Source organism: Pongo pygmaeus, chromosome 13, assembly GCF_028885625.2.
Source record: "Pongo pygmaeus isolate AG05252 chromosome 13, NHGRI_mPonPyg2-v2.0_pri, whole genome shotgun sequence".
NCBI classification, from domain to species: Eukaryota; Metazoa; Chordata; class Mammalia; order Primates; family Hominidae; genus Pongo; species Pongo pygmaeus.
Window position 1 is genome coordinate 37,866,779 of NC_072386.2, and position 24,248 is coordinate 37,891,026.

General features: G+C 40.2%; 1 protein-coding gene across 4 annotated transcripts in view; it reads left to right on the top strand.

Moving 5' to 3' along the window:
• Positions 1-24,248, top strand: part of SLC24A2 (solute carrier family 24 member 2) — a 428,870-nt gene that overhangs the window by 337,719 nt on the left and 66,903 nt on the right. For 2 of the 4 annotated variants that reach the window (XM_063650502.1, XM_054502072.2), the window contains 2 exons: positions 624-674; positions 20,894-20,992. The exons of 1 other annotated variant lie outside the window; for it this stretch is intronic. In XM_063650502.1, the coding sequence (XP_063506572.1) occupies positions 624-674; positions 20,894-20,992 (150 nt within the window). The remainder of the gene's footprint in view (positions 1-623; positions 675-20,893; positions 20,993-24,248) is intronic. One more of the 4 variants, XM_054502073.2, reaches the window with a different exon arrangement.

The window sequence follows — 24,248 nt, forward strand, 5'->3', positions numbered from 1 at the left end:
CCTGTCACCTATCTGAGCTGGTGGTCTTCCCTGGGAACATGCCTCCTTTTCCTTCCCAGAGCACTCTGTGTTGTCTGTCTAAAATATAAGAAGGGAAAGGGAAGTTTAGAATGTGGTTTTTCATGTTAGATTTTCCTAGGTAGCCTTCCTTTTTCTCCAGGAAATGGTTCTGTTGGAGAAAAGCTGTGAAATAAACTTCTTGAACTGCTGTTCTGTGGCAAGGAATCACAGTGTCTGCAAGCTTCCATGAGCCTGGACGTTGTCCTTGTTCAGTCCCTTTCTCTCGAAGTGTCACCTCTATAAAAATTACAGGGTTACAATAGACCTGGGGTGAAGTTATCTTTGCCAAATACTCTGTTTCATTGGATGTTAAGATAACTGTGCCCTATTCTGTAATGCAGGGCACACTCTACCCCCAGTAGCATAATATATTTAAAGTGATTTCTGAAAATGGGCCGTGAAAGCTGTCTGCCACATGGCCCATGTTTGCACATCTCCATATAGTTACGATTGCAAAATTTGACAGTATAACTCTGAATCTGATTAATTAAAAATGTGTAAAAACAAAGTTCTTGCATTATAGCTCGTTCCTTATCTTTGTGTCTTTTACTGTGATGTTGTAGAACTTGGATCATATGGAAAACTAAAATATTATGACACAATGACTGAAGAAGGTAAGAATGATTTTAGAATTGTATGCATTGGCTTTTTTACATTTATGGTGTCTGTTGCTTGCCCATTTTTTATTCTTTTTTTTCCTCTCTGCATGACTTCGGTGACATTGTGTGACTTACTATTCTTTCTGCATTTTTGTCTAGTTTTTGCCATTGTGTTTATTTGGAATTGGAGACGTGCAATACCATGGGTAATCATGTTATTCCATTCAAACAATTCAAACCATCATAATTATGTAACACACTCAGAGAAATGGTGTCAGTAATGTAAACACAAATACCCTCTGCGACAGTACTTTTCCCCCACATGCTCACAAAACATATAGAAACATTCATCCAATAATTTTCTAATTTGTCCTTTATTTCAGAGGGAGATGTGTGTTCTGGTGATTTTCTGATTTATGCAAAGGAATGAAAGATCTGAAGTAACTTCTAAACCCAGAACCAGCTAGACACCTGATTCTGATGCGGAGGACTATAGGCTCATGCCCTGGGTCCCTGCAGTCCCTATTGTATCAGATAGGAGCATTACTCTGAGAGGCTGAGTCCACCATTCCAGCCAGTAGCATTGTCTACATGAGGGTTCCCACTCCATGAGGGTAGGCATATCATTTTAACCATTTTCTCTGAGTAGAGATTTAATGTATATATACATTTATATAAAATATATTTATTAATGAATTCCAGGCACTGTCCCAGAACATAGCCTTGTCCCAGGAAGAATCTCTTTTCTGATATAGGTTCGCCATGGAACAGCAATGTGAAGATTTTGAATTCTTGTAAAGGGAGCTGTCCTATTGCCTTAACCCATATTTCATCCCATACATGCTGTGACTTTTTAATAATATATAATATTTGTAAGTTATGAAAAACATTTAAGGTTTTTACATGACTTTTACATGGATACTGACAAGAAATTCAAAGGTACCCTTGTAGAGGAATCAGTTCATTTTATTCTTCAGCATGAGAGAGAAACTCCCAAATGTGTTGCATATCTTGCTTTCAGCTTCTAATATTCTAAGCTGCCTTAGCTTGCCAAAGATCTCCTAGTTGCTTTGCATGCAAGAAGTGAAACATCTGACAACCCCAGGCAAGAGGACGCCCCTTCCCAGCCCCTATCCACTCTGGCTTTTGCACAACACCTAGGCCCTTCTCTATTGCTAGCCCTGTGCTTTAAATTAACCACCATGATATTTTCTAAAGCAGCAGACCACTGCTAGGATCTCACACTGGGCCCTACCAACAGCTTGGGGAAATGCAGACCCATGGGCAGCAAGAGGTCCAATGGTAGAACCCTACATGTAGGAATAAGTACCTGCTACCAAGGGGATAGAAGGAGCTATTTATACCTTTAAGGAAGGCTCCTGTCCCAGTTATTATTTTATTCTTGGCTTAGGAGGGGGAGTTTGTTAGCATCCGCCTGACCTGTCAAGCCCTTTACTTTCTCTCTTTCCTCCGTCCTGTCCATTACCTTCTATCATTAATGTCCTATCTCCTACATACCTTTGTTTCCCTGCCATCCCCTTCTCCTTTCCTTCCTCTTCTTACATCCATCTGAGCAAATGTTGTCCAAGTATTCCCTTTCTTTCCTCCCTACACCAGACAATTCAAGATAAGATGAAGATGCAAATTCTCCTTCCAATCTGATTCTATCACTTGATAACAACTGGGCTTTGGAAGCAGGGAAACATAGTCAAAATCATGTCTGAAATGAGAACCTTGGCTGGCCCTGAGCAAAACTGTCAAATTGTGTTTGGGGGCCCTCCCTGGGTCACCCTCAACATACTTTATCCTTCTCTTGATTTTCCCATCCCCTCACGCATATCCCTTTGTGTCCCATTCTTAGCTGAAAATTTATCCCCATTACAGTGATGGGTAATAACTGCAAAGGCAGCATTTTAAAAGTGAAATGCTGGTTTCATAGGATGTCACTAAGAATTTTGCAACAACAAGGAAAAAAAGAAAAAGCAAACAGGCAAGATTGATTCCATAAGTGAGAGAGCTTCTGAGTTAAGTTTAATAGGTCTCTTTATCATGCGACTTCTCAGAGTTTTCAATATGCTGCTGTGTACTGCAGCATATAATAAATTTTAAAGAGGGATGGAGTAGACAGTGTTTCCCAGACTTTCTGATATGGAACCTTTGTGGAAACGCTGATTAAAGTTAATCCTTCACCTAGAACAGGAACCTCTGAAAGATTTTTAAATCTTCTAAATACATAGCAATCCCTCTCAAGTACTAGAAAAAGAATATTTTGGAATAGCAGCTCTCCATCAGTCGCATCCTTTGACAGGTACCTCCATGACAAGCCAAGTCTGGCTTAAACCTAATTCTGGTACTCCATCTAAAAGGCTCAAAGCCAGCTCAGTAACCTCAGATCTGGTAGAAGCCAGGCATGGCCTCTTCAAACTCTCAAGGGCCTCTCCCCTCCCACTGGAAAATAAGAATAATATATGTGATTTATGTCACTTTCATGTTGTACAATTTAAGGAAGTATAATAAAGACAAAGATGTTTGGGGCAATAACTGTGGACTAGCTAGCCTTTGAGAAATACCCCTTCCAGTTAAGCATTTGCACAATAGAATTGTGACTAGCTTTTGAGCAAGGCTTTGTTGTGACTGCCCATGTGACAAGTCCTTATTTATAACTGTTTCCAGGGAATTCTCTGGATGTTGTGTGAGGTCAGTGACTTGCAGTGAAGCCTGGGTCATTTTTTTGTTTGTTCGTTTGTTTTGTTTTGTTTTGTTTTTTCCCTAAGTGGACCAAATGGAAAGATGCATTATATGTACCACCCTGTATCCAAAAAAGAATTGAAAGATGATTTCTAAATATAGAGAATTGTGCTACATATATTCAGCTTATTATTTTTAAGCACCTATTGTGTACAAATTATTCTGCTGGGTGCTTTGGGGAAATAAGAGTAAAGGGTAGGCAATTTGACCCCATGGAATTTACAGACTGGGGGGAAAAAATAATACACGGCAATCACTGAGACACCAGGAAGAAAGTGGTAAGTACCACAGGTGTTCAGAAGATGACAGGCTACAGGGGAGGAAAGATTGCTTTCCATGGAAGTTGGGCGGGTGAGGTGTGGGAGGAGATTTTGTGGAGAAGGTGATCTTTGAACTGGGCCCTAAAGAACTAGTAAATATAAGGTAAATCAGGAAAGAAGAGTGACCTACTAGGCTAAAAAAGGGATGAAGGAATAGATGCACACCAACGTTCACTGGGTGTCTCCCATTTGCTGGGTGCAGTGCTGTGGGCTTATATATATATTCTATATCATCTATCCTCATAATGATCACAAAAGGTATATTTTATTGAAGAGGAGAAAACCAAGGCTCAAAGAATTATTTTATTAGATGAGGAAACTAAGACTCAGAGAAGCAGACTAATTTGTTCTGGGACTCAGAGATGGTAAGTGGTGATGCAGACCCTGAACTCAGCACTGTGTCCCCCCAAAGCCCTGCCCTTTGGGTTCCACTGCAGCTTGTTGTACAAGATGGGGAGTGGAACAGGGGCAGATGGAATTGGCTACAGCGTAGGGAGTGGGAAGAAAGGCTTGATGGATACCATAGACTAAGAATGAGGGCATCATGGTGTGGACAACAATGAGCTATTGAAGAAAGCATTTCCCCCTACATGAACACTGTGCCATGAAAAGGTTATTTTAATAAAACGATATACTTACTCTCACACGCAAGACAAAATCATGACATTTGAAAAGTTTCTCCTTGCTCTCCGAGCCCTTTCCCCCTCCCCTGTCTCCCTCAGCCCTAAGGTGCTCTAGGAGCAGCTCCCGAGGCCACACCCAACCTCCTCTCCCCACCCCAAGCCAATCCAAATTTTATCTACTTTTTTATTCATTCTTTCATGAATTTGTTCATCAATAGCCAGTATGTACCAGGTGCTGGATTGGGGGCAGAGCGGAGGAGATTAAACACAGTTCTCCTAAAGAACTCATGACCTTGTGGGAGACACAGGCATGAGATGAGTAGACCCTAGGTGCTGGAACAGCCCAGTGGAAGGCATCTTTCTTATCTTGGGAAGTGAGGGCAGGCAAAATTTATAAAGCTCACAGCACTATGCCTAGCAGGCGATGTCTCCACTGCCATGTTCATGTGTCCCAAGATGACAACCTGTCTTACCTGCCACCTGTACTAACACATTCACTTAATAATAACTGAGCACCTTCTCTGAATGAGACATTTTGCTAGACATGATAAATTAATGAGCTTTACTCCTCCCAGGGACTTTGCCTCTGTAACAAGATGTTTCTAGGGACAAAAATGTCTTTTGGTAACTTCAGCTACCCCTACACAGGCAGCAGTCACCTTATCTTCTCATACAGTGATACTGCATATTTTTGGAAGAGCAATCTCCAACTTTTAAAGTTAATAATGCATAGCTTGTTTCTCGTCTGCAGATACCCAAATTTCATACCATTCTCACTCTGGAAAATTCTCAATAAATTGAACGTGGCTCTTCTAAAATTATTCTGAATAATAATATAGGATGCTACTTCAAAAGTAGGCAAGTTTGTGTGATGGGACAGATGGATTAAAAGGATAAAAGACCTTTCCACCAACGGCAGTATATAGAATTAGTAATTTTTGCTCTTCAAAGGTAAATGTTTCACAGAGACATGTAGGTAGATAGGTAGATAGGTAGGTAGGTAGGTAGGTAGGTGGGTAGGTAGGTAGGTAGTTAGATATCCCAACTAATATCTTGCAATGAAGCAATATGTGGGGAAAACTGTCTCCATTGTATTGTCCTAAACTCTCTGCCATTTAACCAAAGACATTTCCAGAAAAATAATTTCACCACTATTTAAAAAGTCAATCCTTGTTCCTTTGTATAAGGGAGAAAACAGTAGAAAAGTTGTGATATCAAGGGCAAAAATATTATAACGACCTTTTCCATAATTAAATTAAGCTTACTGTTTCATGGCAGCCAACTGCCCCTTTACCAAGCTGAAAAACTAATAATGTCTTACATGAATCATGGGGTCCTAAATTAGGCATGTGGCTGTTTTGAAAACTCCCATTATTTCAAAGAAACAGAAGTATCTTAAGGTCACATTGTCTAGCCAATCATTTGATGTTCTTAGTTGCAGTGAAATAGTCTAATTATTTTCAAAGAGAAATTAAGTTTTGGAATACCATTCAGCAATGTTTTTCATTGCCCAGGATATATCCACTAAATAATGTTACTTTAAAATAAGTCCTTCTTGTTATCTGTGACCTTCATAGGACATTTTAATCCTTGCATGAAAGGATGAGATTGTGTCATACACACTGATACATCAGGCAAAATAGCTTTAGCTATATATAGCAGAAAATCCAAATTAACAGTGACTTAAATAAGATGGAAGTTTATTTTTCTCTCAAGTGTAAGAATTCGAGTAGCAGACAAGACATGGCAGCTCTAGCAGCTCCACAATAATTCAAGACACAGGCTCCTTCCATCCTTCTGCTCCACCACCCTAGTATATGATTTGTAACCTCAAGGGCACCTCATGGTCCAAGATGGCGGCTCTTGAGCTCCAGCCATCACATCTGTATTCTTGGAAGGAGGAAGAGTCAAAGTGATTTTCTCTAGATATTTTGTCTTCTTTTTAAGGAGCTTTCCCTGAAGACCCTCTCAGTAAAATTTGCTCAAAACTCAGTCACATGACTATCTAGTTTCAAGGCAATTTGGAAATTTAGTTTGTTAAACTGGGTGAATTGCTGTCCCCAATAATTTAGGCATTATGTCATTAGGAAATGAAAATGGAATAGATACTGGATAGGAAACTTGCAGTCTCTTCTCAACAGGGAAATCTCACTTTCATATAACTGTGTGTTGGTGGAGAAGACTGAGAATAGAGCAAGCTATAAGAGGGAGCTTGAGCACTCACGTTAAATTTAAGATGCCTATGAGACATCCAAATGGAGATGTTGAGAAAGTGGTGGGTGTAGGAGTATGGAGCATGGGATAGAGGTCAGGCAGAGCTGTAGATGTAAATTTGGGGGTCATAAAATATACATGTTATTTAAAAGCTACAGAACTGGACTATAATACCTAGCTAATTTATAGAGAAGAGAAGGCCAAGAATTGAGCCCTGGGGACTCCAAAGTCTAGAGTCTGGGAAAAAAGGGGAGGCCCAGCAAAGGAGACTGAGGTAGGAAGAAAACTAGGATAGAATGGTGTCTCTGGAGCCGAGTGAAGAACACGTTAAAGGAGGGCAGTGAAAAGGTGACAGCATCAATGAATTGACCAGTAAGATCAAAGAACCTCTACTACTCTCTTGTAGTAGAAAGAGAAAAATGAGTGGTGGACAGAAAGTGGGATGCTTCAAATTGGGGGTTTTTTGGCCTGCCAAAAACTTAATATCAAGTTGGGGTTTTGGAAGTGGTGCAGTTATTGCTAGTGATGAGGTGTAGGCTTACCACAGGAGTGGGTGAATGAGGACAAAGGGAGCTGGGAGTGAGTAGGTGAAGGCACTAAGGTAAGGAGCCAGGTGTTGCAGGGCTCACCTAAAAAAAGTCATCACAGATGGGAACAGAAGTAAGGACAGAGAGGAAAATAATAAGCTAGGTTCTACGATCTTCAGGAATAAATGGAGGGAGACCAGGAAGTCAGCTTTGGTAGAAGCGGTGGTTATTGGTTTGTACTCCCAAGGAGGGAGGAAAAGTGGGCTAGAAGTAATAAGGAAGGGCAGGATGGAGAGCAGGGTGTTTGGAGGAGCAGGCAGCTGCCACTTTTCAAGGGCTGCAGGAGAAAAGGGGCCTTCAGGAAATAGTCAAGTTTCAGTAAGAGCAAGAAGACGAAGATAATTTTCAGAAAAAAAAAAAAGGTAAAGGATCTAGGAGATTTACTGGTGGCAGGAGTGGGAGATTGAGTCAGATTGGGGACATTCAGGGCCATCTGGATATGAGGGTCTGGATGTTGATGAATGACCTGGAAGCTCTGCTAAAGTGAACGAGGATGTAGCATGTAGTTAAGAAACAACTTGAAAATGTTTTAGAAGTTGTTACCACAGCCTCTTTCTTCAAATTGGTCCCATGGGCAGTTTGCCATGGTAAAGTAGGGTCTGTCTTTCCAGGAGAGGGGAGTTTTGGGGACCCTCTTAAGTCTAGCTGGTCGGGAAAGCACATCAGCTTTCCTCAATTCAGAGAAAGAGAGTTCAGCCCAGCATAGGAAGACCTCTCCTACAGACATATCCAAAGATGGAATGGCCTGCCTCAGAAGGGAGTGAGTCTCTTTGTCTAGAGAAGCCAGGGAAGCCTCCACCCAAAGAGTGTTCACATACTGGATACTTTGATGCCCCTTCTTTTGCAATGCTCCAGATTCTGTATCAAGTGTAATGATAGACTGCAGTCTACTTAAACCCTATGAAAACTTGATCTTGCATTTTGAGTAAGCTGCCACCAAGACTATGGTAGGTAGGTTCCTAGGTCACAGCATCTGAAATAAAAGGCTTGTATATTATTTGATCTAGTTCATATCCAAAGTCTTTATTAATATGGTTAAATATAGCAAATAGTACATTAGATAGTTCCTAATGTGCTATTACATAAGTGAAATAGACCTTTAAAATGATGAAAAAATATATATTCCCTTTTGGTTACAAATCCAAACATTTACCACAGTAGAAATCTTAAATCATGGATTAATTTTAACTATTTTTTGTTATAAAAACATTACATGCACACATAAGTAAAAAGCAAACACTACATAAGGAAAGACAATAAGAGTGAATCTCCTTCCTACCCCAGATTCCATCCATTCCCTAGAGATGACCACTTTTATCAGTTTCTTTTCTAACCTGGCTTTTGTTATTAATTGTATCTTGGAGATCTTTCCACATCAGCACATTTAGACTTTCTTTATTCATTTTAACAACTACTTAGTATTTCACTGCATGGCTGTTCCATGGTTGGTTCAATCAGTACCCTGTTGAACATTTAGGATATTTTCATTTCTTGTTGATTTATTTAGTTATTACAACAATGCTACATGAGTATCCTCTTTGGCCATTGAGCAAATTCTACTGAGTAGAAGACATATACGTATAAAATAAATTTCTGAAGGTAGAAATGCAAGATCAAAGAGTATACACATTTCAAAATTTGAAAGATATTTGTCAAATTGCCCTCCAAAAGAATTGCACCAATTTATGCTCACACTAACAATGAATGAGAGAGCCTCAGACAGCAAATTTTTTTTTGAGACAGAGTCTCATTCTGTCACCCAGGCTGGAGTGCAGCAGCGCAATCTCGGCTTACTGCCACCTCCGCCTCCCAGGTTCCAGCGATTCTCCTGCCTCAGCCTCCCAGGTAGCTGGGATTACAGGCAGGCGCCACCATGCTTGGCTAATTTTTGTATTTTTAGTAGAGACAGGGTTTCACCGTGTTGACCAGGCTCGTCTTGAATCCCTGACCTCAAGTGATCCACCTGCCTCAGCCTTCCAATGTGCTAGGATTAGAGGCATGAGCCACCACGCGGGGCCTCAGATGGCAAATTTAAATAAGTCCTTTGAAGAGAGACTCAGATTGACTTCATTACAAAGCACATAAGCCTTTATAATATAACTACCTTCTAATTTACTTGTTTTAGAAACCTGAGTTTTTACCACAGTTGAGTTAAATACAGAGTGCAGTTATGGTAGAGGTATTTGACCTCTCTAAATTAAATGACAAGGCCAGTTTCCTACACAGAATCTCCAATTTCCACTGCAGTATGTGCCCTTCATACCTCAAGATCATTGCTATCCCTACAGAAAGTCTGAGAAGCACACTGCAAGTTGACTTTCTACCTTGCAATTACCAAAGCAGGGAGCCCCTACTGTGCACAGACACCATTTCCGATATCGTGCTATCTTTCATTCATCCCAAGTTTATGGCTTAACTCATACAATTCAAACTTTCATAACCAGAGGATTTTTCTGGGCACTTGAATAGATGTTCTCTGTAAGCCTGGGCCTTATCTGGAAAAAAAGAAAAAGAAAAAAAGAAAAAAACTGTATTGAACCAGTACTAGCCACATTACTGCTTCAGAGATGTATTCTTATAAGCATCTCCCTGGGGCTGGATCTTAGGAAGACAGCAGGCTAGTCTGTGTGCATAACCAGGCTAACCAGCTAGCAACCAGCATCAGGTCTGTTAGAAAGACCAAACCAGCTATGTGGGTAAAGCCACAGTCTTCCTGAAAACCAGGACCAAGGAATTCTTCTAATTAGAATACATCCAGCTTTTCAAACTTCATTGCATCTTATTTTCATGATCTAAACTGTCAGCAGTAAAAGCAGAAAGATTGGACTTGGCAAAGAAAGGCAGATTTTGTCACATTGCATATGTAGAAGGTGTTAAATGGCAGCAGAAGGCAAATTGTGGATGCTTCTTTTTGTGTGTTACTGACATCTCTAGAGATGAAGATTTAAGTTGCCTTCATCAGTCAAACTTGAATCTGTTATTATAAATTAATAATAGGATTCCCCCCAACCATGAAGCTCTTTTAAAAAAAAAGGTGGGAATTTGTTATACTTGGAGGCTGGCATGTTCAATTAGGCATGGTAAGTTTCTCTTTTGATTAGATCTGAAGTAAACCAAATCATCTCATTTTAGTCATGGGCCTCTAAGCCTTTAGTTAAGGACTCTCAGCATGTGCCAGCGCTTCTGCTGCTAACCCACATTTCAAATGAGATTTACAGGTACCAGATTACAATGTAAAGTGGAGGACTAAAATTAAAATAGAAACTAAGAACTCAGATTAAGTGAAAATTCATAGACATATGAAACCTACAGAACAATACATGCTATAAGTTCACAAAATAGGGGCAACTACTGAATACATGTTAGCCAAATATAAAATCTTCTACTTTACAATAAAATAAATGATTGGGTAATATATAGGTTCCTCAAAAGAAAGAATTATTTTGTTTGATTCTGTTTTTTATATATAGGTCATCATAATCTTTCAACACATATTTCTTGAGCACCTACTATTTTCCAGATACAGTAAATCAGATCAAAACTCTCCCCAAACGAATAATGTCACAACCCACTTGCAGAGACACATACCCAAAATATGGGCTTTGACAAAATAACTCTGAAGAGAATTTTTATGCCCATTAGGAGGTAGTTGGGTTAAATGCTGGCAGGTCTTAGGCTATGTGGCCTGCCTTTTTAGTAAAGTGATTCTTCATTCGTTTATCTCTTAGACATCCAGAGTTCCAGGCATGGGAACAAAAGAAGACATTTAAAGCTTCTGTCTAGCAGTCTCTACCTGGCTCAGAAATCCAAATCTGAGAATAAGGCAAACCTCTGAGAATATCTTTGTGTGAGCCATTTGTATCTGTATATATGAGATTGAAATGTTCAAAAGATTAAGTTCCTAAAACAATGAAGCAGGTGATCTAAAATGATAAAGAACATCAGCTCTCAAGCACTGTCAGAATCGGCCATGATCAGTAAGTTGGCCCTTTTCCTGAAACATCATATTCTGCAGTCTGATACCTGCTGGGAGTTTTTTTGGTTTGTAAAATACCAATTACATCTGAACTCAATTAGATTATCTTTTTATAAAAAATGGAGGGGGTATTAAAATAAACATTAATTATAAACGCTATTAGTCTTTGGAAACTTAACCACAGCATCAATCAAGCAGAAAGTCTGGCAGGTTTCCCGCAATGTGTTTCTAGGCTTTTCTTCTTTCTGTACCCCTAAAAAGGAGGGTAAGCGCAGAATATCATTTCATATAGCGAAAAATCTGAGCACTTTCTCACACCCACAGCCACTAATGTCATATTCTTTGTTGTTTGTGTTAATGTTGCTATATTCACAAACACTTGTGAGGACCAGCCTAGGCAGTGAGCATTGAGGGCACAGATGGAGAACAGCATCCTTATCCTTGAGAGCCCCACAGGCTAGTTGGGGAGAGTGTCAGTGAAACACTTTTGAGGCTGTATGACAAGTGCCATGATAGGATAGGTATCAGGTGCTATGATGGGGGAGAGGGACTCAGGGAAGGCTTCCAAAAGGATGAGATGCCTAAAGCAGAGTCTTGAAAAGGAATAAGAGAAATTCCTTAAGTTTCTTAAAAAGAAATAAGACAAATAAGAAGTATGGAGAATTCCAAGCCTTGTGAAGAGTAAATCAGGAGGATGCAGGAGATGCAATTGAAAACTGGGAGACCAATTACAAAAGCACGTTCATATTTCTAATGATAAGGTGACCCTGCTAGGAAAGATGGTAGAACAAATTCACATTTGGGCTGATCCATCCCTTATGGGTGGCCACAAAGTTCATTCTTATAGAACATTATTAAAGAAAGCCTGAATGGGCACACGTGGGTAACCATATGAAAAGACAGCACTGGATTTGTCATTTACCCTTTGCATCAGGAAGGCTCTCAAATGAAGCAAATGTTTAAATGGAACTGGAGTGCAAAGCTGCTAGAAAAATATATTAGTTACTTCTATTACAATTAAAGCCCAAAAGTCATAAATAGATAGACAGCTATAGCTACAGAGATAAATATAGATATAGATATGCATAATTCAGTATACATGCATATCTTTCTTAGCTCTGTCCACTAAGAAAGGCTAGGAGCAATGACATCTTAGTAGCCATAAGCACACATAGTTCTCAGATCTTGGTTACTAAATACCATTTTCCAATAAAAGGAGTCAGTGCTTCTGGAGAAGTGATTACTTCCAAGTGCTGAACCAGGAAACATACAAAATGATATTGAAACATCTTGTGATGCCAGAAAATAAAGAAATGCTTTGAAAAGGATGAAGCTTGTTGACTGAACACAGAAGCCAATCTGAAAAATATCCCAGTGGTCAAGCTTGAAACAATTTAATTAACTGAATAAATAGTGGGCCCACAGAATAAAAGAAATATGCACACATTTATACTATGTAAATAAATAACTGAACACATAAGTAAGAGAGACAAGACAGATGTTACTTTCAGAATTCCAATTAATGAGTGTAGAGGAAATGAGGAAAAAAAGTCTTTTTTTATGCTAAGCAGACATAAATGGGGAGAAAAAGTTCTAATAAGGAAATTCAGCTGCCTCATTTCATTGTATAATGGGTTTGGTCACCACTTGAGAAATAATTATGTATATATTCTCATTAATTACAGAAACTACTCCTATGGTTGTGTCTGTAAATCTAATATAATGTTGTTAATCATCTCTATTATGTGGTTCATTAACAAAATATTTACTAAAGACACTTTACAAAATACTTTATTACAGAGTAATTTAATTTTTACTAATATCAGTATAGCCCTGTAATAAGTAGTTTGCATCATGCATCACAAAAATTAGAAAAAAACAATTTAGAGGTTGTACTTCAAAAACAGATTTGGGAATAAATAAAATTCTGTTTTTGGTGGTTTTGTTTAAGATGAAATTATTATTTTTAAGAAATAAAAATTTCTTTAAAATTTTGCTTTTAAGAATAAAAATTAAGCCTGCCTCTATTAGGTAAATTAACTGTTCCAGTAAGATAGTTGGTAGAATAAAAGGAGATTTGTTTCTTCTAGTTGCTAGGTGGCATCCTGTGTGGAGGAACTTTCACTATTATTCTCTGGGCCTCCATACCCTCCTAAGAAGGCCTCCACCATCCATCAGAGCACAAATCTGAAATCTCTTCCTCACTTCAGGCTATGGACTCTACAAGGGGACCAGCCAGATCTGTCTTATTCACCAAATACAGCCCAGTACATAGCACAGTTTTTTGTTTGTTTGTTTGTTTGTTTTTTACTATTTGCTGTGTGTTAGTTTGTGACTTGTACTAACTTGAAAGGAAGCTTGACTTCCCAGAGGAGCTGATCATAGTGAGAGCTTCACTGCAAGACAGTGTAGGCCTGTGATGGGTGAGGCATGATTATAGGACACTTGTCGAGGGATACTAAAGATGGCAGAGGGAAGATCCCTTTCCCAGAGAAGACTGCTCTCTGCTGGGGAAAGCAGGCATGTGGGCAGCAAGCTGAAATAAGGACTGTAACATGTACAATCAAAGTGCCATGAGAATGATGGGTTTCCACTTGGAAAAGAGGGATGTGTGCAGAGAAACCTTCAGGTTGGACATTGAGTTAGGCCTTGATGAATGAGGGGCAGCTTAATAAAAAAAATGAGGAGCCAAGGCCCAACTTTCCCTGCCCTGATCTTTATGGTGTTCACCTAACCTTCTGTCCTATGGAAAGGGCTTCTTTGCACATGCACCTTGTTGACCTTGGAGACGTGCAGAGGGGGACAACTGATGTGTCTCCCCCGCCTTCCACCACTGGAGTATGAATACCTGGTACACCCCATTTTTCTCCTACTTACCTCTAGAAAGTTCCTGGGGCCCCATAGGTAGACACTCAGTTCCACTGGGGCCATGGGCTTGGAGGTCCTAAAGACATTTACTCTGGGTCATTGGCCGACAGGAAGCACATCACAGAGTCATAACCTCATCTACTTGCCTAGAAACCATGAACACAAGGATTTGTTGCACCCAGTCTGATACTGGAGATATACCAGTGAACAAAACCAGTGAAAAGCCTTGCCCTTTTGAAGCTTGTCTGCTCTCAGTGGAAAGCACCAAATAATCTATAGTCATAATGATATAGTATATTAGACGGTGATAACTACTTTAGAGAAAATAAACCTGGGATAAGAAATGCTGGAGAGAGAAGCTATAGATTTCAATAGGCTGCTCAGACAAGCCTCAATGAGGTGACATTTGAACAAGCTCTGTGGACCTCTGGGGGAAGAATACTCCAGGTACAGGGGCCAGACAATGCCATGGCACAGAGGTGAGATGGTGCACAGCATTTTCAAGAAACAGCAAAGAGACCAGCGTGGCTGGAGCAGTAAGAGAGGAGAGGGGTAGCGTACAAGATCAGGGCAGTCAGGGTGAGCTTCACTGGACAGAATCAGTAAGACTTTGGCTTTCACTTTGACCTAGGGACCCACTGCAGGATTTTGCAGAGAAGTAAGTGCCATGTTCTGTTTTACTGATCACTACAGATGCTGGGATGAGACTGGCCGGGGCGGAGAGGGAAGGGTAGAAGGGGGAGACTCAGACCAGCAGAATTATTCCTGTGTGACTTGGTGCTGGTTGGGTGGGCGTGCGGAGCAGGGAGTGGGAAAGGGGTGGAAGGAAGAAGTGGTCAGATTCTGAAAAATTTTAAAAATAGAGACACCAGATTTGCTGGTAGATGGCATGTGGGGTGTGAGAGAAACAGGGGAGCCCAGGATGCCACATCAGTTCTGTTGCAAGCCTTCTGAGAGTGATGAAGGCTTAACTTAAGTCTCTGCCTAACTTAAGTCTCTGCTTCCAGAAAAAAAAGGAAAGGAATAAATGGGAGGAAAGTTCAGACACACTTTTGCTTTTTAAGCTACCTGCCAAGCCATAAACTTCAAAGAAAGAGACAAGAAAGGCAGAACTGAAAACACAAAAATAGATTTTAAAAGGCTGATTTCTAGTTTTTCTTCCTGTGTTATTTTTTCCTTTCTTCTCCCAAGCCATGGTCTGTTCACCGAGGTGTGTGTGGCCACTCTCTTTGCATCTTTTTCTCTCTTTTGTCCCATCATTGTTTCTGTGTTGCAGATGCTTAGAATGTTCTGTAGCAGCTGGAAGTTAATCTGATCACCACCCCAGTAACTCTGCCTATTACAGACTTGGTGGGAAAGATGGGAGCGAGGGAATTTCCAAGGGGCTGTTTAATTAACAGCAGAAGAGAAACAAATTCATTTCCTTTGAGTGAACAGACCCTCCAAACGTTGTTTTTCCATGCAGCATGAAGCTTCTGTTTTATGTCAGAATGATCTGGTCAAGGATTTTGATTGCTGGTTGTTTTTCGAAATTCACATTCGGCTCTTATGCTTGGATCTTTTACTTCCGCACTTCCCTACCACCCCCTCAACATACACTCCTCTGAGGACACTCAGCTGGTACTCTTTTGCAAATTTCAGACCAAGCTAAACTATATTAAAATTATATACTAGGTTTTGACGTAGGTGCCTCACGATTTGAGCAGTTTGCTATTTCTGAGATTTTTAACTATACAAATATCTGTAGCTATGTAAAAATACAACACTTTAAGGGTTTGGACCACAAGAGAGTATATTTTTTAAAGTTGCCTTGAAACATGTTAAAAATAACTCCTTCACTCACCTTGAAAAGTACTCAAAAATATCATAATTCTTTTTCTGCAGGCACAATGTTACACAATCATTTCTTAGATTCATTCCTCTATGCCACCCTTTATGGCAATTTGGAATCTGTGCCTGAAATATCTGAGCAATCCCTTTACCACCAAGGTCTGCACCTGCAGGTGCTAGGCATCAATTCTATTTTAAATATCAATCTTCTTTTCAGTAATTTAGGAGAAGAATTTCCTGTCATCCACTTCCATAATAATAGCAACCCTTTCTGAATAGCAGTTCCTAAGTACTTGCTGTTTATCAGAGGCCACTGAAACATGCAATGGCTATTAACCCATTGGACCTTCCAAGGACTGTTTTAGCTGGATGATCTTCTTAGCTCCATCTTACTCATTCTGGACCTGAGGTGGAGAGGGGTTAAGAACCTGGTGCTTCATGAGGTTCTTTTGAGCAATTCCATTTTGCTGCAGCAGTAGTCCCTTGGTCTGAATTTTGGCCCTGCAGGTGATGGGGGAAAGCTGATCATCATGTCCCCATTTTAAGATTGCAGAGGTATCAACTTTTAAGCCCAGAAAGCAAGCTCTATCACCTTGACCTTCTCAATTGCAGAAAGATCTAAAGTGATCCTTTTTCTAATCAAGTTTTGGGGGATTCACTGAAACTTGTACACCAGTCCAACAAGGCCCTGTATGCTTAAACTCCTGGGTCTGAATCTGGCTCATTCTCCAGCTCGGCCTGTGTGGATTGAGAGAAGAGAGGATGGCAACAATTCTCCTACAGCAACTCAGGACCACATCACCCTTAGATTCTGTTTGATTCTCTTTTTCCTCTTACTTACAGAGTTCTTTCAATGCCACACATTGTGATAAGCCCTTTACACATATTTTCTCACAGAAGACCCCTGCAGCTCAGCGCTTCCCTGGATGACAGACAGAAAATGAGCCCCTCTTCCCCAAGTGAGTACAGGACATGTATGGACATCGTATGTCACTAGTAACTTTACCAATACCACTGGAATCCCTACTTAACAGATCAGCCAATACCGCTAGAATCCCTACTTCAGATCAGCCGATACCACTAGAATCCCTACTTAACAGATGGGAAAACTAAAGCACAGAAATATTTAGAAACTCACCAAAAATCACCCAGCAGAGACAGTGAGAGAGCTAGGGCTTGAACTCAGATCTACCTGCCTCTCAGTGCCATTAACCTCCATTTAACCACATCCATTTAACCTCCATTTAACCATGAAATTGTGCTGTCCCGACACACACACCCTGTTTGCTGTTCTTCACAGTTTGTGACTTGGGAATGAACAGATCCTGAAAATGCCATGTCTTCCTACCCCAAGGCAGAGAGGATCACTTCAAAAATCACAGGTTCTCTGCTGGCTTCTGCCCCAGGTCCTTCATGCTCACATATATCCTGTTAGCCTCATCCTCACAGCATTTCTCAAAAGGTGCCCTGTGACGATCTCAGGGGTATCCAGTGGGCTGGAATCAGCGAATCTGGTTTGTCAGGCTCTGCCCCACCACCCTGAAGGATTACACATGTGTGCCACATTCTGAAGGTGGGCCCTCAACTGCTGCCTTTCTAGAAACTAAGGGAAAATCCTTCTAGCCTATGGAGCAGCCATTGTCAGCACTTAGGATGTGGAATGGCTGCCAGGTCATATTAGTTGTGACAAAGAATCATCTAGGAGGGAGGTTGAATTGAAGAAGTTGAAGAGGTCTGTGGAGAAGACAGCTCCCAACCAGGCTTGCTGCTTTGGCTTGCTGCCCCTAAGGCAGCAAGAGGACACAAATAAGGCTAATCCCTCTTACTGTTCAATAGCACAGAAAACCTGAGGTGCTGCTGCAGTGGGAAAAGAGTAACACGCAGTCTCACTGGCCTGTAAGATATTTGAGAACCTATAAAATTCCAATTCTAGGGTTATCTCCTACCCTGTTCTCCTAGATTTTCCTTGGAGATTTGGGGAAAACCAGCCCATGAGTGCCAGCAGCCAACACTATTCTGAAAGATGCTTCCTGGCAGAGGGCATGGCTCCCCTTCCAGGCTTTTGGGTCCCTTTTATTATCATTTCTCTCTGGCACACACCTAAACTCTGAAAAGATTCTTATAACCACAAGTGATATGTCATTAGCTTGTTTCTATCCAATATTTTCTGTGTCATGATTCATGACTTTAGGACATTATTTGAGTTGGGTTATTTTAGGTTTTATTTCCACAGACCTATTTGTTGCCGCTTCTGAATGCTTTCCTGCTTTATTATTATCTTACAGATAATTTTAAAATAGCAAATATTGATCATCTATATTTCTTAGAGTGGCAGGATGTTCTGAGTTCAAACAATGACCCTGAGACCACGATGGGATGGTTTTATTAGAAGAAGCATCATCTCCAATAAAGTTTCAGAACCTCCTTTTTTCCTCTTCTGGGTGGAAAACCAGGTGATTTGGGACTTTTTGGAGTTGTCTTCTGCAAAAAGTAACTCCTCTTTAGGCTGAGGACTGCAGAGTACTCAAGCTCACTCTTATTATCTGTTTATCTAGTCCTCAAATAAGACTAGGTTTGGCAGCCAGGAAAGTATCTTGCATCCACACAGCCTGGACAACCTTCAGGCAATCATAGCCCCTGCCTGCCTCCTCCATCCTTGCATTTCTTTTTCTCTCTTTTTTCTTTCTTTTCTTGTTCTTCTTTACCACCTCCTTTTCCTAGTCTCCAGGATTTCTTTCTTTTCCCTTTTTCTTCCCAGAGTTTCCCTTGGAAATTAAATAGAAGCAACCAAATTCAAGCTACCTTCCAAGGTGGTGAATCTAATGCTGACCTTCAACATTCCTCATGGATGGAGTCGTGCCTGTCACCTCATCCTTCTTTCTCACTCCTTAGGAAGCCCAAGCCACACACCAACCTCCTTTTCTCCATGAAGTATTTTCTTTCCTACTTCTTTTGAGAGTGTACTCAGTGGTTCATATTTATTGCCTAGACTAAGGTACTTATGGCCTAGAGATTGCCTTTGTTGTGGCAAAGAGACCAGGCTTGTGACCAATGGAGCCATGAGCAGAAAGGGTCACAGCTTGTGTCATTTTCACCATTGGAGTCCATTGATCTGACTCTAGTTTACAGGTGCTGTCACTCCCAGCCAGTCACACAAGTCATCACTATGACCACACGCCATGTTTCCAAACCATGGAGGTGGGCAGTGGGTGCCAATCTGCCATGCTTTATCCTAGGAAAAGAAGCTCTCCAGGAGAAACGTGTTTGTTTGGTTTGGTTCTAAATAAAAAAGTAGAATGAGATCCCCTGTTAATATGCTGCTAGGGAACACAGCTGGCAAAAAAATACATAGTGGGAAAACTATAGGGGTTGTGGTGTTTTGAGATACTCATTATATCTGAATCTAGGCAATAATCAGTTTAAAATAGAATTTTTTTATACCTTGATTGTTCCCAAGGAAGAAAATAAAGGATTAAAAAAAGAGGAATGTGCTGTTTCCCTGATCTCTGCACTTTTGCTTGCTTTTTTTTTTTTTTTTTTTTTGGCTTATTGCATGCATTTACTTCTTATGTCAATAATAAAGAAGAAATGAAACATCACACCTGTGGTACAGCTGTTTAAAATGATTACTTTGAGAATGGCATTTTTCTAGTAACTTTTTTTATGTTTCCATAAGTTATTGGGGTACAGATTGTATTTGGTTACATGAGTAAGTTCTTTAGTGGTGATTTGTGAGATTTTGGTGTACCCATCAACCACATGTACACTGCACCATATTTGTAGTCCTTTATCCCTCGTCCCCCTCCCGCTCTTCCCCCCAAGTCCCCAAAGTCTATTGTATTATTCTTATGCCTTTTCATCCCCATAGCTTAGCTCCCACGTATCAGTGAGAACATATGATGTTTGATTCTCCATTCCTGAGTTACATCACTTAGAATAATAGTCTCCAATCTCATTCAGGTCACTGCAAATGCTGTTAATTCATTCCTTTTTATGGCTGCATAGTATTCCATCATATATATATATGTTGGAATATTTATATATATATAATATATAATATAATATATATTATATATTATAATATATATAATATAATATATAATATATTATAATATAATATAATATATTATAATATAATATATATAATATATTATAATATATAGAATATATATTATATAATATATAATATATATTATATTATATTATATATAATATATATTATATTATATATAATATAATATACATTATATATAATATATATGTATAACAGTTTCTTTATCCACTCGTTGATTGATGGCCATTTGGGTTAGTTCCACCACTTTGCAACTGTGAATTGTGCTGCTATAAATATGCATGTCCAGCACAATTCCCAAAGCATCTTATCACCAACATTACTTGCTGCACTCAGTTGATCCTTCCTTGCCCTAAATCCACAAATGGAATCAGTTGCCTTCTTGATGCCTTAATTGCAGCTGACTCAGCTAATTTGGAAAGCTGTGATGCATGTTCCTGACTCGTTTAGAAACAGCAATGTTAATTATAAGACAGGTTGAGTATCCCCTATCTGAAACGCTTGGGACCAGAAGTGTTTCAGATTTCAGATTTTGGTTTTTTCAGTTAGGAATACTCAACGTGTAAATGTTTGAAAACTGAAGTCAAATCAAAGGACCCCTGGGCTTGGCTTTCCTTCCCAGCCCATTGTCAAAATCTGGTCTGGAATGAGCATTTAATTTCAGAGAAATGGCCATGCCTCCAGAGCAGCTCTGTTTCTCTAGACCTGTTTTGGATCTCAGCAGTAGGGAAGCTTTAGTGTTGCTTGGTGCTTTTGTTAACTTTGTGAGCACCTTGGAAGGGAGGGAAGAGATTCTCAAATAGAGAATTGGGCTGAAAAATCTACAAAGGCAAGAAAGTACCCTTCAGGAAGGTCCTGGTGCATTGGGGTTGGACAGAATGGAGTGGTCATGCTATTAGTGCAGCGTGACTGAGGAGGCCACATGCCTGCTTGGCCCTGAGACTCTCTATCTTCTTTCTCATTGTGTCTCCTTCCTGCCACTTTCTTTTGCTTCAGGGAGGTTCAGAGAAAAGGCTTCAATTCTCCACAAGATCGCCAAGAAGAAATGTCATGTGGATGAGAACGAGCGGCAGAATGGGGCTGCCAACCACGTGGGTGAGTGCAGGGAAACATCCACCCCATACCTTTCGTGGGGGAAGCGAGGGGAGCAGGGAGCCAGGACCAGTGTGGGCACCCCTGACTCAGTGCAGACACACACCGCTGCAGCACAGCCCTTCCCTGCGCAACAGGAAATGAGTCCCTCTTGCCCTAGTGTGTACAGGGTATGCGTGGACACAGTATGTCACCAGTAACTCTAGAAGTCCAAGAAGAGGAAATTTATTCTCTGAGGAACCTGAAGTAAAACCAACTCTTAACTAGTCATCTCCATTCAAGAATAGAAAATCACTGTATTTCAGGGATTCCACATAAACAGGATACACGCACACGCATACACGCACACATATGCAATGTCATTTAATGTTTAATCAAAGGTGAGAGTCCCCTTTCTGTAAGTCTTGACTGGTAACCAGATTTTTATACCTGTGACATTGCTTATGGCACACACTTGGTCACTCCTGAACTGAGTGACAGAGTCCTTTTGAGATGATGCTGCCTCTCGTTTTTTAAGAATTCAGCAATAACAGCCCCCAGGTCTCTTTTCACTGACTTTTGCAGAGCTCCTGTATGACCAGATTGTGACATTCAGGCATCTTATTTTAAATTGGAACATGATGTTCCTTCTCTCCTGTCTGTAACTATAATATAGCTCTCTTATTCTAAATTCAAACTAAATTTAACCTGATCTGGATCTATGCTATAAACGAAGCTATTACCCAAGTAACTAAAATTATCTGCAGACAAAATTCAACAGCATTGCTCCCAAAATACTGACACTCCATAGAAGAGTTTCTGCCTTTCCTGTTATCCCAACTTCTACCTCAGGGAAATTTTTTGGCTGAGAAACAGTTAAGATGCAATTAGATATGAAAAGAAAAACTGGAAAGAAGTCAGCTAAAATGTTAACAATAGTTACTTCCTAAAGCTGGGATTATGAGTTATATGTATTTTTTCTGCTTCTTTATGCTTCTATGAAGTTTTTCAGAATAAGCATATTTTGCTTTTGTACTATAAAAATGTAAAGCCACACCATGAAAGTCTACCGCATAGGTTGAGTTTTGTTTGTGATGTTTAGATTTAACTACACAAGCTATTTTTTCTGCTTCACTTGTTGACTTGTCTTTTATAGAATGAGGTAGCTTGGAGTAAAAGACTTAGATTCCTGGGCTCAGTCCCAGTCCTCCTCCTAATGACTGGCCAACCTTAGACTTGGATTTAATCTTTTTTAAGGAGGTAGGACACTTAATGCCAAGGATTCTTCTAATGTTATTGGGGCTCTCAATGACTTTGTAACTAGAAAATGTTATTGAGTCTCTGAATGACTCTGTAACTAGCTAATGCTTTTCAAAGTAAGTCCAAGATATATTTTCATATTTTCTTTTATTATGAACCTTCAGCCTGCTGTGTAAAAGCACTTTATAAGCTAAGATGTGCACACACAGGTTAGATATTATGCCTAGCAGGCAGTCTCTGCTCATCTGCTCATCTCTGTTCTTGGACATGTTAACTCCCCTTTTACCCAGTATTTTGTGTTGCTAGGGTCAATGTGACCATTGCAGGCTAAGCCTAAGGTTTTATCACATCAGCCAATAGACTTCTCCAAACAGAGTTTTATTCACCCAAGGTTCTTAATGATTTTTTATTTAAATAACTGAATCAAGCATACTAAGATAAACTGGCATGCCACATGCAGCACAACATCACATACATATCGCTGTCACTACTAAAAACTTGGAAAGATAAAGTAAATTTGAGTTTCTGTGGTTTTCCATATTTAAATCTATTCATGTGTCTATATTCCACAACTAAATACATAAATAAACATAAATATTTCCCTATGATTTCCAAAATTTGGCTGCTTCAAACTCCACAATTTTTATGTAACTCTCAAATTATTTTCTTAAGCACCAGTGATGGAAATGTCTAGTCCCTCTGAAGTTGCTAGAAAAAGAAAAAGCATATTCTCATGTTTGATGAGCAGCTGATACTGCTCGGATCTGATACTGATGAGCATTCTGATACCCCCAGCAACCCTGACAGCATACTATAGCCTCATTCCATCCCCAAATCCATGATTTGACCCAAAACAGCCAGAGTGTGTGCTTTCAATAGGAACCTTTTAATTTCCCTCGCAATGAAGTCCAGCAGACCTCAGTGGTGCTGGAACATTGATCACCTGGAGGTACTCCTCTTTGTCATGACAAAAAAAAATTCTTCTAGTGAAAGGCAGGCACTATAGTAAGGATCCAAATAGTTTATGCTTCTTGGTTACTCTGTACAAGGCACTATGCTAAGTGTTTTACATGCATTTTCTTATTTAATCTTTACGGAAATACTCTTTGATCATATTGTTGTTGTTAGTGGTAGCAGTAGCAACAGTAATAGTAGTAGTAGTATTGTTACCATTACCCCAGTTTTACAGATGAAGAAACTGAATTTCAGAGAGGTTGAGTCACTTGCAAAGGGTGAAACAGCACAAGCTGTAGATCCAGAATATGAAGCCAGGCCTGTCTGATTCCCAGTGTTACAGACTCCCAGTGCTTAACCATTACCCTAGAGTCACTTCTCAAGTGTCAAATCTGCACTTGCTGACCCTCTGGCTTTACTCTAGCTAAATGTTCTCTCTGATTCAGGAATGACACAGCCTTGGGCCTCTATTACTTGTCCAGCTCCCCCTTGCCTTGCCTGCAATAGGATGCTCAGGTGTGGAGTGTGCTAAGTTGTATTCACCAGGCTGCCCTGCCCATAGCCACCTAGGCACTGGAAGAGTTTCCACTCACAGAGCCTGAATTACAGCTCAACATAATGTCCCTTGGAGGTCAACTTGTCAAACCCTCTTATTTCACAGATAAGGTTCCCAAGTCCCAGAGGAAGAAGGGAACTAGCCTAAGATAGCAGCCTGATCAAAGCAGGGTAAAGTCTAGGACCCTGAAGCCGTAGCTAATATCCTTTCCAGAGTACAGTATCAAAGAAAAGATATTACTGTAAGAAAATATCTGAAGGGTACAGTCCAGAGTGTAAACAATATTATGTAGATTGCGTGTGGTTTTGGTTTTAAAATGTCTATGTTCATGTTTCCTGAATAGCTAGTTGGTAAATTTGCCTAGGCTCAAGAAAGGCATACCATGGGAGCTGATAGGGCACCCAAGGTAAAGTGTCACGCCAGAGCGGGAAGCCAGGGCGCTATTAAGGGGGCAGGCCGTATAATGAAAGACATGGGGAAGAACGGTAAAAATCCTTTCCCGCTTGGCTC